Source organism: Grammomys surdaster, unplaced genomic scaffold (genome assembly GCF_004785775.1).
Source record: "Grammomys surdaster isolate TR1022 unplaced genomic scaffold, NIH_TR_1.0 171, whole genome shotgun sequence".
Lineage (NCBI taxonomy): Eukaryota > Metazoa > Chordata > Mammalia > Rodentia > Muridae > Grammomys > Grammomys surdaster.
The window spans coordinates 2,834,055-2,856,162 of record NW_021604619.1 but is presented as its reverse complement, the minus strand read 5'-3'; the positions used below and the strand labels follow the sequence as shown (position 1 = coordinate 2,856,162).

General features: G+C 38.7%; 2 protein-coding genes across 3 annotated transcripts in view; one reads left to right on the top strand and one right to left on the bottom strand.

Annotated features, from left to right (window-relative positions):
* Col19a1 (collagen type XIX alpha 1 chain) overlaps positions 1 to 5,901 on the top strand; it is a 298,384-nt gene extending 292,483 nt beyond the window's left edge. Inside the window, exons 49-50 of the mRNA XM_028767241.1 lie at positions 5,549 to 5,626; positions 5,774 to 5,901. Coding sequence (XP_028623074.1) covers positions 5,549 to 5,626; positions 5,774 to 5,901 — 206 coding nt within the window. The remainder of the gene's footprint in view (positions 1 to 5,548; positions 5,627 to 5,773) is intronic.
* Positions 5,902 to 19,265: 13,364 nt separating this feature from the next.
* Col9a1 (collagen type IX alpha 1 chain) overlaps positions 19,266 to 22,108 on the bottom strand; it is a 78,754-nt gene continuing 75,911 nt past the window's right edge. For both annotated transcript variants that reach the window (XM_028767242.1, XM_028767243.1), the window contains one exon: positions 19,266 to 19,450. In XM_028767242.1, coding sequence (XP_028623075.1) covers positions 19,266 to 19,450 — 185 coding nt within the window. The remainder of the gene's footprint in view (positions 19,451 to 22,108) is intronic.

Genomic DNA, 22,108 nt, shown 5'->3' with positions numbered 1-22,108 from the left:
ACACAGATGTAGTGCATCCAGTGGTTTCACTGGAACATGGAAAGCCTACTAAGTGGCCACATCCTCCATTAAGAGAGAGTCCCTCTTCCCCAGCAAGTAGCCACTGCCAATAGTTCCCATATAAAGGGTAGGGCCTAGGGACAGTCTACACCATCTTTGCTGAAATTTTTGGATAGCCTGATCTTGGGTAGGTCTTGGACAGATAACTACAATAGCCTTTGAACTTTAAAGGACACTTTGTATGACTTCTAAAGACTTTAAATCCAAACTTAGGTTGGCAAAGAAAATAATGATGACAACTGGAGAAGACAAATGCTCTTAAGTTTTGCTTCATTCAGTTATTCTGATACAGCTGTTCTGCTAAAAAAAAAAAAATATGGTTAGCGATCTGCATACTGACTAGATAGACCTGTGTTTAGATGATTCATGAATTCTGACCGAGAAATGCCAAATTTACTGAATATGAATCATAAAAACAAGGTTAGAGAAGCTACAGGCATAGCCACCCTTGGTACCACCAAAGTTATCCCTAAGCATTCTGGGAAGTTTACCTTGTTGGAGTTGAATGAAATTCTACTACAGAAACCATTTTTAATTATCATCTGTGCATGGAATCCACGTGAGGACAGACAGTACTTCCCCCTTTACCACATTCCCCATTCTTATACATGACAGGAACAGGAAAGCAGACACTAGAAAATCCACATGGACCCATGCCATGAAGAAGATGAATCCCAGACACCAGCAAGTGGGTTTCCAGATTCTGGCTGAAATCCATAATAGTTCCCATTTAGACACAGTGCTCTGCTGGCCTGTGGAGGAGATGGGAGGTCTTAGTATTTTAGACACTTTAGCTTGAGTCCCTCAACTTACCAGAGGCAGTAGTCTCTGGGCATTTGGAGGCAGTATGAAGATGCGGGAGCAGTAGACTGCTTCCAGGGCAACAAGCACTGTCAGCTATGGAAGGCTTTATAAGGAAGGAAGTTGTTGTTTGGAATACTTAACCTGTCATGGTTGGAGCCCCAAGAAAGAAGACAGTTAGTCCAAAGCAAGGCAGTAGAGAAAGACCTAATATGCTCAACTAAGTGACCAGAAGATGAGAACAATTTTGTCTCAATGGGCCATGCTGTCAGGAGGCTAGGGGTTAGTGCTTACATAGAATGGTGACTGAAGACTGATGGGAACTTCAGCACAGGTGTAGATTTGTGGTTAAGGGTTGAAGATCCACTCTTAGCCACCTGAGCAAGGTGCTTTACTCTCCTACAAAGATCATTACTGCCTTGGGTTGTTCTTGTCACTATAGGGTTGTCCAGGTACAGTTTTCATTCCACAGTGGACAGGCTGGAGGGAGTAGCTACCATAAATCCCTCTTCCTGACCTCCAAATGCCCAATAAAGGAAAACATACTGTACCTGATTATTGTGAAAGATGTAAGTCACACAAAGTTAAATAGGGAATCAATAGGAAATCAGCATTAAGACCTGGCTGGCCTCTATGCTCAGCTGCAAGATCACTGAAGTGTAGTGAGAATCTGGTTTCTTAAACACACACACACACACACACACACATACAGAGAGAGAGAGAGAGAGAGAGAGAGAGAGAGAGAGAGAGAGAGAGAGAGAGAGATTTTGAGATTTTGATTGTGGGAATATATTTTCATTTTAATTCCAGGTGTGGGGATAGGGGGCTGCTTCACAGCAGGTGATTATGATTTGTCTCATGCTCTAACAGGAGCATGGTTTAGCTGGTTTTGCATGCTGCAGATAGTTTCTGCAAGTGTGGGATGGTTGGAATTCTGGGGACTTTTCAGAGGATATATAAATGCTAGATCCTCAACAGAGGGGTCTGCTTGGTGGGTGGATGCTGTTGGTTGTGGTTTGTTGCAGTTTGTTAAGTAGTCATGCATGAAGAGATGAGAAAAAGAGATTAGCTACCCTGATTGTGAAGATCAAACCTTGCCTCAAGGAACTCGATGCCCTTAAGCAGCAGGAAGTTGCCTAACAATATTGTCATCTCCTTCTAGCCTTTTTTTCGCTCCTGAGTAATGTTAGAGGGTTGATAGGGTGGAAGAAGAGTGGTGAAAAAGGGCGGAAGAAAAAAGAACGTACAAAATAGCCAAAAGCAGCACTGTAGTTTTCTTAAATACCCATCTTCAGTTTGTCTTAGGTCAGGAGATTTGACTCACAGTTGAAGGAAGGGAAGCATGTGTGTGTATATACATCTATTCAGAACGTGCTTATTACCTTTTATTCATTGGGTCTCTTTTGAAGTCAGGGTGTGTAAGAACTGGAAAGGCCTTTAAAAGCCATCTGAAGATGTGATGTTCTAACCACATGAAGAATAAACCCTGCTGATACCAGTAGAAAACGTTGGATGGATCCTTCAGATCCTGGTACTCCAAGAGAATATATAAAATGGAAAATTGCGGTGATTTGGTAAAACAGAGTTCAGACCGAAGTCACCTTTCCCACATAAGCTCCTAGCTCCAGGCAACATCCCAAGTGTTGGGAAGGTCCATCATGGAGGTTCTCAGCCAGAGACCATTCTAAGTCAACAATATTAGTGAGGTCTTTGAAAAACAAGGCTTATATTTACTGCTGAGTCAGCTGATCAAAGGATGACCTCCCCCTTTGCAAGGGATTTCTGTGGAGTTAGCCCACTGCTATGTGTTCAACACAGACTATTATTTATAAGGGAGATCTGAGGTTTGATTCTTGAGTTTGAAGGAATTCTCCACATGGTTTCCAGTTTTCTTAAAACAAGTTCTATTAAAATGGACAAAACTTCTGTTCCGCCAGAGTATCTTCTTACAACAAACATACTTAGAAGGAGTTGCCTCAGCCTTTGGTTCCCCCGTCGGATTTCTGACAGTGAATATATCTTGACTACAAGCCATTGATTGACACTTCAACTCTTGTAATATTAAAGTTTCCAGAAACACAGCAGAAATTATGGCTTACAAAAAATGAGACTCATTTTAAAAGAATTTTGCCTATAGTTATACTGTACTGATACCCCTAAAAGACACAAAGAAATCTCATGGGAGAAAAGAAAGAAGAAGGGGAGGGAGGAGGGAGAGCAGGGAGAGGAAGGAGAGGAGGGAAGAGGAGGAGGGAGAGGAAGAAAAAGAGGGAGAAGGAGGGAAAGAGGGAGAAGAAGGGCCAGCAGGCGAGAAGGTGGCAGCTGCTATTGGATTTTTGCTGCTTCTCTGGGTGGGCATTAGAAATTGAAGGGTTTTCTCTGGTAATAAGTAAATATGAAGTTCTCAGAGGATGAAGCCATGTATATGATTCTAATGCGCTTCTTCCTTCTGTTTAAAAAGAAGGAAAAAGGCATCCATGTCAGCCTCAATTGCTGTTGACTGGATTACCCCTCTTCATCACGTCTCACAACATTTGAGTCTGACAAAAGGGTGAAGCACAAACCACGGCACAGAATGGGGCAGGAAATGTGCCTGCTGAGCTATGTCCCAGGGTACACTGGCCACTTGGGAACTGTGTCCGGTGAGAACTCACCTAAAAGATGCATGAGTTTTTAATATTACCTGTCAGGAAAGAAATCGATTTTAATTTAAATATGCACCAGGAAAGAGGTCTTTGTGTCACCTTCACTCTCTTCATATATTTAAAGAAGGGTATAAAAAAAAAAACCAAAGACCTTGTGAAGTGTCCTGTGTTTATTCTGCAAGCAGGAGATTGTGGAGGCGAGGAAGGAATTGATATGAGGCCATCAGAAATGTGCCCAAAGGAGGCCATTCTCCTACAAAGACTTACTAATGAAAAATGATGGATATTCTTCCAACAACCCAGTCTTCTTAAAGGACAGTGAGAGCTCATTAGGGAGGACTCTAAGGAGGCCATTTTGTTTGCATTCTCCTAGACTCCCAAGAGGGTGATGACTGATGTCTTGTTAGAAGTCAAAAGCATTTCTATAGAATTTTTATTTTAGCCCTCATGCTAGGCTGTTACTGTGGCCTTCCCACTGTGCAGAGAGAAAGCACCGCTCAGAGTTCTGTCTCTCCAAGAAGGGGTCTGCAACATGGGGCCCGATTGCCACAGCTCAAGAGCAATGGACCCAAAAGTCATAACCCAGCTTAGCTGTCCTATGTAAATGATGATGAACTTTCTTAATGAAGTGAACCTTCTTGGGTGAGGCTTTGCAGAAGAATATTTTATAAAATGTAGTTGATGTTTTCAAAAGAAAGTTGGTGGAAACTTGGAGAAACGGATGCTACACATATAAACCCTGGTCATTTCAGAAAGAACCTACATGTAGACTTGATAGAAGAAAACCAAGAAGAGAAGGAGGAGGAGGAAGAGGAGGGGGAGACTACGTACACACTATCAATTTTAATAGTAATGGGAGTCACTGTTCTTCTTCTTGAGGTTTTAAAGTTTAGATATCATCAGTTCTAAATCCAGGAAAACCTTTTTTTTTTTTTTAATCCAGTGGCCCATGGTATAGTTGATAGTTCTTGGATAGTTCTGACCTATCCAAAAAAAAGTTAGCATTTGGGAGCCTTTGGAAATAGGACATGATTATAAGTCAAAATGTCCAAAGGGCTCAGCAGCCAGTTTGTGGAGGAAAACAAGAGAAGCTGAACACACTGTATGGGGGGGGGGGGGGAGGGCTGCCGCGAAGCATATGGCCATACGAATGCAATGTCTGCAGAAGCTACAACTGTTTATTGAGTTCATGCTGATGATGACATATAAATTATATTACCATATATTAATTATCCAGTTCACATTTATCATACATAAAACATAAATACAAGGTTAGGCACAGTAAAGCACAGAGAACCTTCAGATACACACTGGTAGGTAAACTTTTAGCAAACCAAGCTTTAGATAGTGAGATATTGACACTACATATAATACTTAAATACATTATCCATATCTTCTCTTATATGGTTATGATAAATGTATGAGCCCTCTTCAACAGAAATTCTGATGGGGAGCTAGGTACACATAATGGGAAAGACATACACTGAAAGAGTTTTGTTGTGTATGAGAACAGACAGCATACAAATATAGGCTTTAGTGTAATAATTAAATGAACTAAATGTTTTATAAATAACTAATTAAATGAAATAAAGGAACAAGCAACTCATAATCACAATATCAGCAGAACACACATTTGGATCAAATCGGTGTAAGATTAAAAACACAAAATGCTTTTCTAAGACATTTCAAGGCTAAGGATCAGACATTTTAGCTATGCTAGGAGAGATGAGATCGAGAAATTCCCAAAGTACTTAAGAAGTATTTTCCAGAAGTTGATTTTTATTATTTTTTAAAATAAATCTGACTATCAAAATCGTGGTTTGCTTTAACATAATAGATTAGCTGCGTGATTACCCGGTTCTCCATGCTTTATCGGGCGCAATCTACTTCTGTGTGTAATGCATAAATGTGAGTGGATACTAATTCATGACGAGTGAAGAAATGACGTTAACAGCAGGACTCGGGAAGCAGTACTTTCACGTGCATGTCAGTGCGGGACACTCCTCCTTTCACGCCTCCTTTTGTGTTTGTCTCTCGTCCAGGCCACCGAGGTCAGAAGGGAGAAAGAGGTGAACCTGGAATTGGGCTGCCAGGGAGTCCGGGTCTTCCTGGATCTTCAGGTAACAGACATATTATCTCTGTGGATGCAGTCTTCTCCGGATAGGCATTTTGTCCCCTGTGGACCTTACACATTCAACTGAAGGAGAGAGAGAAGCAGACAGGATCGCATTTGACCCAAAATCTTATGGTGTGTTTTATTTCCTTAGCAGTGGGTCTGCCGGGCTCGCCAGGTGCCCCGGGGCCTCAAGGACCCCCAGGACCCAGTGGAAGATGTAATCCAGAAGATTGCCTCTATCCTGTGCCTCCTGCCCATCAGCAGGCAGGTGGGAAGTGAAAAAAACAGAGGAAGACAAAGAGTGTCTGGTGATATCTCCATGCCACTTGAGCCGACAACGAGGGCTTCACAGCCGCGCTCTCAAGGCTTACGAGTTTTGGACCGCTTTATTTTATTTTTCTGATGCAGGGCAGACATCCAAAGCAACCATCTGAGTCCTATTCTGACAGTAATTGCGGATCAGTATTTTCAGATGTTTGCCAACTTCGTTCCATATGTTCTGCTTTCTGGTGGCTCTGAGTTCTACTGCTTCATGAGAAAAATGCAAGCGAGCCTGTCACAGGTTCTTCGGAAGAAATCACGAGATGATTTGGTACACAGACGACATACACTTTGTGGACTCGTCAACAGGACTAGCTTTTGATTCCTGAATTTTAACTTTTCTAATTTATCTTGCTTATTTTCTTCGTATTTAAAATTACTATATCATTGCTTATGATTTTCTTTCTGCTCTTTTGAGATTGATGTAGTCCATTACTGCTGTTGACTGTCTTAGGACTGATTTTTTACAAGAAGTCTTATACCATCCTACATTCATTCGATTTATACAGAAAAAAATATGCAATAAGAGATTCACTTTTAACTTATTAAAAAAAAAAAATCTATGGGAGACTCTTTGTCAGGGAGTTCCCAAAATCATCATAGCTAACTACTGAAATGTGTTTGTACTTCCTAGCGATGAGCTCAGTTCAGAGCGCTCCTCATTGGCACAAACATACACTACATGAAAAAATGAAGGGCCAACATCACCCTATGCCCATGTCTGTGAGTCTCCTGTAGTGAACTAAAAGTGGTTTTCCCAAAGAGGTGCTTGGTGAAGAAGGCTCCAGGCTGTCTTTGGTACTTGGCAAGCTTTAGCAGGTTGGCAAGACCTTCGTGCAATTTTATGCACTAGTTTTTCTGACTTTCTGACCCCCAGAAACCATCAGAGAAAAAAGCACAGGATTTGTAATGGCTGGAAAAGAGGAGTACTCGTCGGGTGAAGCGTGAACAAAGGCTTGTTGAGTACGTGAAGCCCTCAGGCTCCTAAGGAGATTGTTTTCTCAGAAACCATCGAAAGGTCTGGCTCAGCAGAGGAAAGCCAAGAGATTCTACCCGAAAGTCACTACGTGCTTCAAACCCATATGCTCAGGGGTGAAGGATTTAGCTTCTCAGTGGAGTGGTTGCCTAGAAAGCATCACCGGGCTGGGTGGCATCATCCAACCTGGAGGAAAGAAAGAAACATGCTCTGAAAGGAAGCAAAGACCCAGCGGTCTTGGCTGAAAGTTTCTTTTTACTCCCTACCTATTCATTGCTTGGAGAAACCTTGGGTGGGAAATAACCGATTTCCTAGACTATCTATCGAGCACAAGCCGTAAGGGCGTTGCTGCGATTTAGCTGTTGAGTACCACGGAAGCTGAGCGCACACCACAAGAGCTCTTCAGTCATGCGCATCAAAGAGCACAGGATAAGAGGATCTTTTGGCCTGTTCATTGAGAAAAGACAATGGGTTTAGAAAAGCAACCCACTGAAAGTGGGAAAAGCTGTGAACGATGTTTTCCTGGGAAGCATGCCTGACATAAGGCAGAGTTTGTTTAAATGCACCCATGATTTGAACTGGTTTTATTATAAACAGATGAGCTGCTGGCCCGGTACTTGTCAACATGGCTGTGCATAAAATAACTTTTTAGGTATTCCATATTGAGTTTTGCTGTATATTTCGATCCAAGTTTATTTATTTTTTCAAGTCTACTTTATTTATTTCCAATGTTTTAGACGTAAAATTGCATATTCCTTTGTTTTCTTTCGTATGCAATACCTACAATGGTGCTGTGTTTTAAACTTACCACACAGTTGAGTATGCAAGTGTTTGCATATGCGTCCTCATAGGCAAGTGATAATCTAGCCCTCCCAAAATGTACATAAGGTGAAAAGTTGGTGCTATGTGTATATTTTGAGCTTCTAATTTGTTGAATTTTCTGAAGACATACACTTTACCTGACACATATTAATTTACTTGAAATTGCTGTATAGCAAAGACTTTTCTATGTTTTCAAAGGTTGTTTTTCATATTAATTGACAGGTTTTTATCCTTTTGTGTTTTGGCTTATTCAAAACTTTATTTTATAATTTTAATATTTTCATGAATATTTGGCTGGTGTACGGGTGATTAATGTATTTGGGTTTTTTGGGGGGCGGTTGGTCAATTGATACAAAGAAGCAACTCATTTTCTTGTCTTGTAAATTATATTCAGTTTAGTTCCACAGGAAAGAATCCTTTCTTACAAATTGGATAGTTATTACTCCTCCTTTTTCTAATTTTTGTGAATGTATACTGGCTTATTCCTGTTTCAAGGATTTAGATTTGTTCCCATGACTTGAAGAGTGTAAGAGCTAGAATGTCGCATGATACATGTTGAAAAGTGGCCTGTCACAGTGATTCAAGCTCATTTTTAAAAATTGGGACATGTGACTGAATCTGACATAACCAGAGAGGTGGGACTGGATTATACGGCACAAACCCTCAATCTACTGTCATCAATCTTCAGATTTTTTTCCTTCTGTTTCAGCTCTGTCTGTAACAAAGGACTTTAAGGAACACTTGGTCTACCTATCACAACAAAGAGATTGACAGGTTCTCAACCCCTTCATGAAAACAAACAGGGTAATTTGGTCCCCAAAGTAGCATAAGGAATATCCCTCTAAATAACCATTTGTTTCTGATGTTATTTATAGCAAAGGAAAATAATTACCAATTTTCTCTCATTTTGTGCTTCAGATATGCTTTAAATACAAAATAATTACAGGCCATGGCGACAATGTTAAAACTATTTTCTTTTCCATAGACGAGGATGTCTGAATTCAAGTCCTAAATTTTACGCCTGATCAGTTAGTAATTTTAGGTAGAATCTTCTTATGTAGAGAAGATCTGTCCTCAGTTAAGATCTGCTTTGCGTTTAGAGTGAGAATGAGAGTGGCCAATGCATGTTTGCATTGCTCTATCCAACTGAAGACATTGCCCGTTATTCCTAACCACAGTGGAAGCACAGTCAGTCTTAAGTTCTTCAACTTCTTACCTTAATCAGAGCTGTTTAATGACTTCAGCCTTGTATACGTTTATTCTTGATTTAATGATATAGTTGGAAATTAAATTTTTGCCTAAGGAATTATTTGATGATATACTGCCTACATAAATTATCATTTGATGTTCAGCAATTGCTTATAAAGCAATTTCCATGACTATGTCTTAGACATTAGTTGTGATTTGGCTCATCTGTTTCTGCAGCTTCTCGCACTTCTGAGAAACTTATGATATACCTCCTTTTGTCCACAAGATGGCGTTTGAGGCAATTTGTTCAGAACTGAACAGATTCACAGAAGCCTAAAGCCTGGAAAATTCTGGTGGACAACTAAATCAGACATTGGCCTTTGCACTTTTTGGTTGTTGTTTTGTAAATATTTTTTTGTAAATTGTATTTCATTTTACTAATTGGTGTTTTCCAAGTTTTCAGTATCTTTCTAAGGCAGGCACAATAACTTTCGGTTTATTGATTGTTTCACTTTTATTTATTGACTATGTATACATCCGTACATTATATGCAAATCTGCTATAAGGTTGTCCTATGCTACTCTTGTATTTAAGTAACTAATGTGCACACACCAGCACACACCTGGGTGTTCATCCTCCCTTGCAGACAGGACAGATATTCTTTCGACAAACGAAAACCACTTAGCTTACCACAAGAAGTAGACAATGTATGTATTACAGGATGTCTAAACTCTTAATTGTGCTAGATAAAATTCACTTATTAAATTTGAACAATGTCTATTTTTTCTAGAAACACGGCACTATTTTTAAAGAAAAAAATAAGTAGGAACAGTGGTTTTCAAAATTCCATTTTTCTGTTTTCTTTTAATGCCGTCTTTTTTCTAGCGTTGGTAATTCTATTCAAGTCAGAATTAAGTCCAATGATGCTGAGGTTATTTGGATGACCATTGGAAGAGTTGAACAGTGCGGATCTTTGTCCTTGCTCTTAAGTTATTTTCCTACTTGTCTATACTCATCTACTTCGTAAATCCTCATGGTGTTTTCTATCCTGGCTTCATAGCAGGGAATGCACTCTCTACCCAGCCGGTTTATTCCTCTTCTCTCAGAGATATGAGGAGATTCCCAGCAGAGTTTAATCATTATTAACTCTGTGCATTAAGTCATGTGCATCAATGTCATATCAGCCACTTACATTCATTCGTCAGCCAGTGGGTATGGTAGCATTTGTTGTATTCGATTTGTTCAATCTTACAGGAGGCAGGAAAAGAGGTTATTTCTATTTCTACTTGCTAATGTAGCTAGAGCTATCGTATCAACATTTCACTGAGCAAAATCATGTAGACAACCTCATCGTTTGGGTTGAATTGACCTCAGCTCCAAGAGGACACAGAGAACACTAGGGCAGATAAGTAGATCCAGCAAGAAAATAATTATCCAGAAGACAAGACAAAGCTAAGAACATCTACATGGCAAACCTTTCGAGATCAATTCCAGTAGTGATATGTGGTGTCACTCAAGAAGTCAACTTCTTCAACAATGAGCATAAAGATGCAATCATACAACTTTTTATTTTGCTGTGGTACTTAAGGCTTATTGGGAGGATAAATACTTTGGGTGAATTTAAATTCCGATTGTGCTCCAGAATAACTATTTATATCAAAAGTTACATTTGGGGGTTGTATTTTTTTTATCTATTTGGTTTGTTCACTATCTTACCTCATCAGCTACTTAAGGTTTGATTTTTATTACACTTACATTAAGCAGAATGCTACTCAGTTTATTATAAACCCCGGTGCATACATGCTTGCAGGCGGTAGCTCCTCTAGCTTTAACCTGTGCTGTGAATGTGTTACCTCTCTCAGCAATAAAGGAATCGACTCTAAATCAGGGAACGCTAAGGTGCAATTCTTAACACTGTCTACACTTAAGCCCTTCTCAGCAGCTGAAGCTCCACAATGGTTCTATTCTCCTAAGTCATAGCCACAGCGAATAAGCTTCATGATCAGTCTCACACCAAGAGCACACCCCAGAGCATCCAGGGAGCCTGAGACCGGTCTATTCCAAGTACTCACAGTTTGAACTTATAACCTACCTTCCTGGCAGCTCATGAAAAGACCAGTATATTGACCAGTATATTTCAGATGAGAATTATAAACAACACCAGAAGCCAGAGGGAGCCTACAGAGAATAAAATCTACTTAGACTCTTTGCTGGAGAAACTCTGAGAAAGCTAAGAAGCATCACAAGTAATTTTCCTCATATAATACCACACATTTATCAGTGTGCCAATAAAGTATTTAAATACAGTGTGTTTTTTAACAGAAATTAATTATGTCAAAATATACCAGTGGCTTTGTATGTCTATAAGGACTAGCTAATGACTTTAATAGTTCTTGACTATTCTTAACTTCATATTTCCTTACGATAAATTAAGTGGGTGCTCTCTAAGGGATATTATTATCTTCTCTTCGGCAACTGTGAACTTGGAGAACAAATAAAAACACCTCCAAATAGACTTAAATAAGAAGACACAGATCCCAAAAAGTTTCTCAGAGTCAGTTGTCCCCCGTTTGTTCTCTTCAGTTATGAATGTGGAGTGAAAGGCAGTATATAAAATCTTGGTGAACAGAAAGTTAGTATTAATTGCCATTTATTAAGACTACAAATATTTCCCAGACAGAGTCCAATAACCAAATCTATCAAACCAGGTACACTTCTTCGGATAACATTCTAAATACAATTTGAGTATATGTATATGTATATATATGTCATATACAGTATTACAATCATCCAATTTATTTAATATATACTGAGCCAGCATATATTACTGTTTAGCATCATCAGCCTCAAAGGTTTATTTTTAAAAACTTTAGTACACACTTGGAAAGTATTTTACTACATAAAATGACAGCCTACAAGACTTAAGCACAAATATTATCTTGTAGTTTTAAGATTGTTTAGGACCATTTTCATTTGTACCAAAGTAAATAACTTACTAACATTATTCCTCGGTAACAATTTTTGAACTTTTTTCCCCAGGATCATCAACATATTTAAAAGCAATCCCCTTGATATTCAGAATTATTTGTGTCATGAATGATTTTCCACCTCTACTGGTTAATTTTAAACCTGGATTTTATACCTCAGAAACACTATAACATCTCCAAAATTAAATAATATAGAAGCAGGGACTTATATTAAGCACACTTTGGGTCAGATCTAATAATGTTTAAGGCTTGAAATATTGGTTTAACCAGCATGAAATGGAAAGTATTTCAAGTCAGTCACCTAATGATACAGCTACTCTTTTGTGCTCTTCTGACTGACAGACAGAAGACAATCACCTAATCTCATCAGTGAATTTGTGTGCTCAGACTGCAAAATGATTTCCATACTCCTTAACCAACCTGTTGGCTATTTGGAATGAGGATCAAATCATACCGCTGTGGGAGCAGTGAGTAGAAATAAGTCAGAAATCATTTGCTTTTGATTATTATGTGAGTGTCTGAGCAACTTTAATTACCTACACATTCCCCTCTTGGCAAGTTCTCAGGTGGACACTATCCAACTTTTAAAACTACGTAAAAGATATGGAGCTCTCTGCTTCGCTATGGATGTATACCAGGTCTGCCTGTGTTCAGAGCTGTCTTTCACAGAGAGAGTTCACTAGGCATGTTTGTTTGCAAGGTTTTCGTCAAGAATCAGTGCATCTGTAAACTGTTTTATTTAACTGAAATGTACCATGAGTTGTTCTTATCATTTGGAATGTGCAAGTTTTGCATAAGCTTCTGTAAGCGGCTGTTCCCAATGTTACTTACTGTTTCTATGGAGCTCGTTGTAAAGCCTAGATATGCATCAGGTTTGTATAACAGTTGGGTGAACTGATATTTGAAATTTTTTTAATTTCTTATGAATATGATATTATAGAAGTGAGGAACATGTTTAATTACTTAATTTTTCTTTTTCTGTATTTGATTAGGTCACTCCGATTAAAATAAAAGCACTTTGATGAAAAGATTATTGCTTTGCCCGTTTTAGTATGTGTCACAACTCTTTTCTAGGAAGTATATACCATTTTTACCTAATGTGCCATAGAGAGTCATAATAGATGCCTCCATTTCTTTTTTTTCTTCTTTTTTTTAAATCCAAGCATCCATGTTTTATTTCATATACATATTTTTTTATTTATTTTTTGCAATTGTAATTTATACTCATTCACACAGGAGTTATAAACACAAAAAGACAGGACATGGGGAAGGGGATGACACTGGAGCATGGGTGATCAGGGGGAATACAGATATTTTTCAGAACAGGGTATCGGCTGGGTGAGGGTTCAGGGGATAGGTCACTATGACTCCGCCTATGATTCACTTGTCCTTATCTAAGTTGGTATTGTCTGCCAAGGCTACCTATTTACAAGGTCTATGACTACTCAGGCTGGTAAATTGTCACAAAAACTGCCCGTTTACAATAGCTTATAGCCATCTGTTTCCATGTTTTTCCACTGAGACCCAAGACTTGGTGTTAGTATACATGTATGACAGGCCTATTGCTGATTTTGGGCCTATGGCTGATTTTAGGCCTTCGGTGTATAAGCAGGGCTGCCCCTGACATCTCCTCCCTTCTCTAAGTATAGAAGGGCCATGGCGAATCTAATCTTGTGGAGGCCTGACCTCTAGTAATTGAAGGGGATCTTGTAATGGCTCCAGTCCCCCTGTCGTCCAGTGAGGCATGAGGGCCATAGCCATCCCGATGTCTTTTTCCAGGAGAGGGGATACTTTTGACATCAACCCCTATGCAGTCAAGATGTCTCCATTTCTAAAAGCTATCTTCCAAACAGGAAGAAGGACATCCTTTTAATCTAGATAAGCAGCACAGCACGAATCTGTGTAGCCAAGATGGGACCTTTTTCTTTAAGATGCACAGAGCTGCATGCTAAAAGCAATGTAAAGAAATCCCATACACATTTCATATTTGATTTAACCAAATAATTCGTATATAAAAAATTCACATGGAAATTTGACATAAACATACCATTAGAACTTAACTCTCTTTGATCTGAGTTTCATAAACTAAATGAGGGCCTATTGGTCTCTATATGGGACAAGTCTAGCATGCCCAATGGGATATAAGTATATTAGGTCTGGTTGATAGTTCAAGTATATGTTGATGGCATAGCAAGCCAATGTGTTGATGCGAACAGTAGTGAGGTACTCAAGAAATACCTCATTGTTAAGAATATAGCCTTCTTAGGACTAGTGAGACAGCTCAGAGGTTAAGAGCATTGGCTGCTCTTCCAGAGGTCCTGAGTTCAATTCTCAAGCAAACACATGGTGGCTTACAACCATCTATAAACAGATCTGATGCCCTCTTCTGGCCTATGAATATATATGCAGCAGAGCACTCATACATTAAATAAATAAAATAATATAAATGTTTCATATATATATAAACATATATATATGAATGAAAAGGTTTTTAAAAGAAAAAATATATAGTCTTCTTAAAAAGAGGGGTGGGCTCTAATACACCAATATGGGAGGGTGAATGGACAGATCATTTAGACAGAAAGTTTGTAAAGCAAAAATGTCTGAACTGACATTGGACCCAACAGACATTTACAGAACACTCCACCCAGAGGTAGAACAAAAGACATTGCCCAGTTTTTTTTAACTGGAGTGTATTCACTGTGCTTGGTGTTTGGTTTTACATGAACAACCTTTCTCAGGCATGTGATGACATATCCACCCTTACCATTTCCTCTCTTTAGTCCTCTTTATTCTCCACCTGCTTGTGTATGGTTACCCTCTTGCTTTCCTGTCATATGAATATACCCATATGAATATACATACATATGAATATATACATATGACTATATATAAATTAATTTATGCAATATAAAAACTTCTAGGATCCAAAGGAGAGAAAATATGATACCTTTTATTTCTGCCTCTCATTTACATTAGTTAATGTGATGACCTCCTATTCTATCCATTTTCCAGGAAATGACATTGTTGAGTTCTTTATCCATCAATAGAATTCCATTGTTTGGGGGGAGGGGCATTTCATTTTCATTATTTCTTCACCTGTTGGTGAACACCTAGTCAGATTCCATAATTTAATTGTGAATATGGCTGCTTATCAAAAAGGATATGTAGGTATCTCTGCAATACGTTGGCATAGAATCCTTTGGGTATACAGCCAGGAGTACAAAAGGCGGGTCACATGGTTGTTCTATGTTTAGGTGTTAGAGATACTACTATACTGAATTCCACAGTGGCTAACATAATTTACATTAGTGTCAACAGTGTCTAAAAGTTCACCCTCTCCTCACATCCTGGATAGAATTTGCTGCTGGGTTGTTATTGTTGTTGTTTTATAACTAGGAGGCAGGGAATTTTCATGTAGTTAATTTGCATTTCCCTTACTACTAAACTTGTTGAACATTCTTCATTTTTTTAATTCTTTGTGAATTGTGTACAATGTATTTTCAGCATATACACCTCCCCTCTCCCAAGTCCTCACTACTCACCCAACATTTTGTCTGCAGTTTTTAAAAACTCATCAAATACAATCTGTGCTACCTGTCTACACTTGAGTTTATGGCCATTCACTGGTATGTGGTCAACCTGCCAGGGACCACTCCCTTAAAGAAAACTGACTCTCCCTCTCTCATAGCTCTTCAGCTAGGGGTGGGATTCTTGTGCCCACAACCCCTCTCCATGCTAGTTTCTCTAGGTTGAACTTGCCCGGGTCTCCTGTATACCAATCACGACAGCTGGGTTCACATGTGCGGCTGCTGTTGTGTCTAGACAAGTATTTCTTTCTAGTCACCCACTGCTTCTAGTAATTAAAATATTTCTGCGCTCTCTCCCACAATGGTCCTCACGTGTTTATAGTCATCTTTTGTGATTAGATAGTTCCTGACCACTCAAGTACTTTACCACTATTTGCATAAACCTGTTCTCTCTCTATTCTATCAATATCTCAAAATATCTTTTGAAAACTGTCAATTCATTTCAACAGTATGTTGATTGGTTGGTTGGTTGGTTGGTTGGTTGGTTGGTTGGTTAGTTGGTTGGTTGACTGGTTGACTGGGGTTTTTGGTATTATTTGTTTGAATTCTTTACATATTCTAGATATTAATGCTCTGTCAGTTATACAGTTTGCAAAGATTTTCTCTTATGCTGTAGGCTATCTTTTCACTGCAGTGATTGTTGCCTTTGCTTTTCCAAAGCTTTCTTAATTTCAGGTAATTCAATCTGTCAATTCTTGACTTTATTTCTTGAGCTATTGCAGTTCCTTTTAGAAAGTTTCCTATACTCCTATTTCTTATCGTCTCTTCGCTATAATGTATTGGAACAGTTTTAAATTTTCAGTTCTAAACATAGTTGATCTATTCTGATTTGATTTTTGCACATTTTTGGAGAGAGGAACTGCACATGGCTAAACATCTTTTCCAGTATTATTCACCAAAAGGGCTAACTTTTCACCCGTGGGTGGTTTTGGTATCTTTGTCAAAGAAAAAACCAAGAGTGTCTGGGTTTAATCCTGTGCCTTTTGTTGTATCCCATACAAGTGTGTGCTGTTTTGTGACAGTACCATGCTGACTTTGCTACTGTCATCTCTAGGAGGAATCAGAATTAGGGACTCAAGTGTCCCCACCATTACTCTTCTTGCTTGGGATTAGTTTAAATATTTGTATTTCTTCATGGATCCATATAGATTTTAATTTTTTTCTAGTCCTAGGGAGAATGTTACTGGAGGTTTTCTTTAAGGGATCACCCTGTATCTATGACTCAGTTCTGGTAGCAAAGCTATTTCCACTACACTGCTTTTGCCCATCCATAAGCATGGAAAGGTTTTCCATTTTCTAGTGTTCCTTCATTTTTTTTTCTTCAGTGTCTTGGCATTTTCATTGTAAATGGTTTCCACACCTTTGATAAGGATTATTCCTAGGTATTTAAAAAATATTTTGAAGCTATAGATAAAGCTTATTTTCCTAAGTTTTTCCTCAGAAAAAGGAAAAAGGAAAAAGTGTGTGTTCATTATCAGTGAGTTAGAAACCTACTTACTTTGTGTTCTGCTGCTTTGCTGAAGGGGCTCATTGGTTCTACGAATTTTCTCATGGACTCTCTTGAGTCTTTTAAGCATAAAATTAAAACACCTACAAATAGGGATGATTTTATTTCTTACATTTCTATTTGTATGTGCAAATTGTTTCTCCAGTAAGTGAATGAAATCTGGGATGTATAAGAAAGTCAACTGAGCAGCAAAAGTATCCAATTTAAAGAATTAGGGTTCATTAAAATTGTCAAAGAATATAGATACTTCTCAAAAGATGTCAAGACGTCTGAATAGCCAATGGGGACATGAAAGCAAAAATGCAATGTTAATAATGGCTAGGGAATATAAAAACAAGCCACAATCCAACTCCACTTCAATGGCTATCATAAAAGACAAAAATAACAAATACTAGCAAGTATTGGAGAAAAGAAAAGTCCCCTAAAGACTGGCAGTGGGATTGTAATAAAGTCATTATGAAAAACATTGTGGAGATTCAAAAAATTAAAAAAAAAACTGTAAGTACAAATGCCATAAAAATCTGTATGTCTGTACACACTACACACACACACACACACACACACTATATATATATATATCCAAAGAAGATTAAATTTTTTAACAACAAGAAATCCCTGGCTATTAGTAATAAATGCTCCACGTCTATTACAGCACTATGAAATAGCCAAACTATGGGATCAACATATGTGTCCTTCAATGAATCAACTAAAAATGGTATCTTTGTATATTCTGCCATAAAACCAATGGTGTCCATTGACAAAGATACGGCTGGGAATAGAGATCATCGTGTGACACGGAAAGACAAATGTCACATGTTCTTGCTGTTTTGTGGAAACCAGAGTGGGACAGTGGTCACTAGAGAGTCAGGGTGGGGGAACAGGAAACAGAACAGGAAGTTTAATACAAGGGCACAAAGCCCAGACTGGAGGGATTACCTTTGACATAGGATGGCAACTACTGGTTACCTCTATACTGGAAGCCAGCTATGATGAATTTCAAAATGAGTAAACTATATAATTCCCAACACATAGAATAATAATTGAAGAAATGGAAATAGATATTGCCATGATTTAATTAATATATATTATACACAGCTACTTAATTACAATAATGTAATCCCAAACTATCTAAATTTTTAAAAGAACTGCTTTATAAAAATTATTTAAAAGTGGTGAGAGGGAGGTGATTTTTGCATCAGTGAGGCTCCGCAGAGGCACTAACGTCCTCTGAAATGAAAGTGTGGTTCCTAACCTACAGACCAAGCAAGACTAGCACACATGCACACACACACACATACACACTCATATACACACACATACACAGTCATAGGATAACCCTGTGAACAAGTAGAAACTCTTCTGATTTCTCCAGATAGAATAAACCAGTAAAATAAATACATTCTTAAAAGTAGCAATAAGTCAAAAATTTAATGAATCGAAACCAGTTCTATTAACATGTAACATTCAATTAACATGTAATGTTCAATTAACATTTAACATGACTACTTATTTTAGAACATACAAAAGATTATGAAACCATGTTTATTTCTTCTTTGGTACAACCAGACAAGTTACCTCAAATTTTTAAAATAAATAATGTCAGCCATAAAACATATGCATGGCAGAATATCGCTTCTTTGTTTTCACGTGGATCTTAGAATACAAATGGGTTTGGGTGCAGTACATGCTATTCACAAATTCAGAGTAAAGATGAAAACCACCCTGCAATGGATAGAGACCACTTCTGGGACATGGCCCTGATGAAGATTTTAAGCACCAGTTTTATTGAATGTAGTGGGTTTTGTTCCTTAGTATCCTAGCAGTATTCGATATAACTGAATTAATAATCTGAGATCAATATCTTAATTGAAATGAAAATAATGACAGCAACTGAGGTAAAGTGAACAGTTTGTTGTTGTTGTTTTTGTTGTTGTTGTTGGCACAGTGGCCCACAACACATATTCATATATAGCACACTAAAGTTCAAAATCCTGGGAAGAGGATTTATATAAATTTGGCTAAAGAGAAATTGAATTTGACTTTTGTCTGATGACTCCCCTGTCTTTCTTCCCTGGACAAGGAACAAGACTTACTGAATAGCACCAGTTGCTCTAAATCTGATTGTCAAGTAGCACTTGTGGAATGATGTCGGAAGTGAAACCTTTTAGTCTTTGCCCAGTGTTGGATGTCGCTTCTCCCCCATGCTCCTTTACCAGGCATGGTTTGTGTAGGAGTTTATAACGCTAAGGTTTTCACTTGTCAGGCCCTTTGCTAAATGCTCTTTGACCAGACTGCAGGGTACAAGAGGCTGGCTCACAGAAACCAGGAGGGCCTGGGGGTCCTGGGGGTCCAGGCACACCAGGAATTCCTGCCACTCCTGGGGGACCTTGCTCTCCATCTCGGCCATTTTTCCCATAGCTGGCAGGGCCTGGATCACCTGAAACAGACAAAAAGCCCACACATGTGAACAAACGCTGCTAATAGAGTAGCAGAAGACACTAGACCCGCACAGCCTAGCAGTGTGCAAGCAAGACGCTTAGCAAATGCCTTTGGAGGTGGCCCATGATGATGAGATGAGGAAACCCCATTAGTGGGTGTGGCTTTCATAGAAATCAAAGGCAGAAAGTGTGTTCAGTGTGTGTCTTTCACATTTGCAGCACGGCGCCCTCTACCCATCTATGCCTACTGAATACTGAAATGTGGCTGGCCCAAACTGAGGCGAACTGTAAGTGTAAAATTAAGCTGGAATTGGAAGGTTTCGCAAGGAAAATGTATAAGAAGTTTTATTAATGAACTTTAGACTTATTACTTGATGTGATAGTATTTTGAACCTTGTGAGTCACATAAACTGCACAGACATCCCTCAGTTTACAGTGTGGTTATGTTGAAAACATAGTTAAGTAAAAAATGCATCCAACCTGCCAAACATCAGGACTTAATGACCCAGCACACCACAGAGTAACCAAGTCTTTCTACTTGTGAGTGGATGGCCAACTCTGTGCTTCCTGGCATTAGGGGAGAGCATCAGATCTTGTATTGTTAATTTCATAAAAAGATCAAAATTCAGAATTTCTAAGTTAAGTTTCTACCAAATATGTTTGATTTCCATGTCATCATAAAGTGGAAAAACCTGAGGTTAACTATATTAAGTCTGTGACTAGCTGTATTATTAACGTTAATTTCACCTGACTCTGTGCCTTGCCTACTGAAGATTCAATGTCACGGGTGCTGTGCTGGTTTTATGGCTTACATCGTCTTTCTCCTGACAAGAGAAGCTAACAGCCTCCCTAGTTCCTCACAGTGATCCACATACAAAAAAAAAAAAAAAAATCATGGCTAAGAAGTTAAAAACACGGGTTTTCAAGACAAACAGTTTTAAGTTCTAATTCAACCATTTGTGAACCATTAGAATCAGTGAAAAAGAAAGAAAGACTCTAAGAAAGCTCATCCATCATCGACAAAATGGAATGTTGGTGTTTGTTACCATTAAGTTCTGTCCGTTAAATGGGGACTGTCTCAATTATTGGATATTATTTATTAGTGTCTCTTCAAAGATCACACCATGCTCCCTACAAAACCCCAACATGAGTTTCACCACAGACACCTTGCAGATGTGTCTGTTCTGTCACGTGTGCTCAGTAGGGCACACATTCTGAGGTGGAGCACGGCAGTGAGGAGTTCTGTTGCATGTGTCCCTTTGCATCAACAGTGTTCCATCCTATTACTAAGAAAACAGTGTAAAAGCACCCGCCTTCACTTGTCCAGTCTCATTACAGGGATCCTTATTCAGTCTCTGCTTTCTTTGTCGCTCGAGAAGCCAAAAGCCAAATCTTCATATCCAATTACATACTGTCGTAGGTGGTGGTACACCTGGTTTTTTTCTAAGGTTTTCAGTCTTTTTCCTATATTAGTGATCTAATTACATACATCTCATTGTAATGACCGGGACATATTAAGTGGTATTATTATTACACATCTCGCATATTTTGAAATTAAGGTAGGTGGCGGAACCAATTTTACAGACATCTCGTTCTTCCGTGTGTCCTTACCTCACACCCTCCACAAAAGCAGTGTTAGAGGGCAAACCATTAGCAAGGTTTAAGGGAGAATGATTATCTTTGAATTTATGCATCTCAAGGCTGAAGTTAAGTAGAAATGTGTTATTTCCAATAAATTATCCCATAGGCTCTTATCCAACTGTCAGTTGAGATGAAGTAGGTGGTTATCCATTTCCTCTCATGGGAGAAAGGCTTTCCTTCATCCACAGCACCTATAGGTAAGGCTGTCAGAACCACTCCTGGAGCAGAGACTTGTATATCCCCTCACACTAGAGACAGTTAAAGGTTAAGGTGATATTTTTTTTCTTTGTTAGTTTTAAAATATAGGCCGCATCTAATTACATAGGAAAGGTGGTTCTCATGCACTTTGTCAGTAAGAATGTTCCACTGAGATATGTCAAATCTGTCTTAAAATGAAACCAAGACCAGGAAAAAATGACCATGCTCACAAAAGACGTCAAAGTCCAAAGACCAGGGGGCTAAGCAGATAGCACAGATTAGGCCAACCTCAGCCCACAAGCCAAATTGTATTTATACAAAAATAGCTGTATTAGACTATGGCCGTGCTAATTTGTTTACATACCATCCGTAGCTGTTTCAGGAAGGGAAGGCAGAAGACCAGGGTCTGAAGAGACCTTACTATGCCTTGTCCAGCCTGTGGGTCTCTTGACTACACCTACTACCTAGCAACTACACAACTTTCTGAAATATCAATGACCGTGCTGCCAGAAAGTTTTCATGATTTTAAGAAGAATCAATTTCAAAGAATGTATATACCATTCTCTGTGTAGACACTAGAGGGCAGGCATGTTACACTGATGTAGTCAGAGCCTTTCCTTTAACACTTAACAGAAGAAAACAATGCATACACATGTATGAAGGAAAAAGACATTCAAATAATTGTCTGCGTTAAATAGGTGATCTGATGATGATGCATACAATGGCTATTTAATCTTTAGGGATGTGCCCCAAAGATTTTATATATATATATATATATATATATATTGTGTTGCTTAGTCATATTCCTCAGCCTCTAA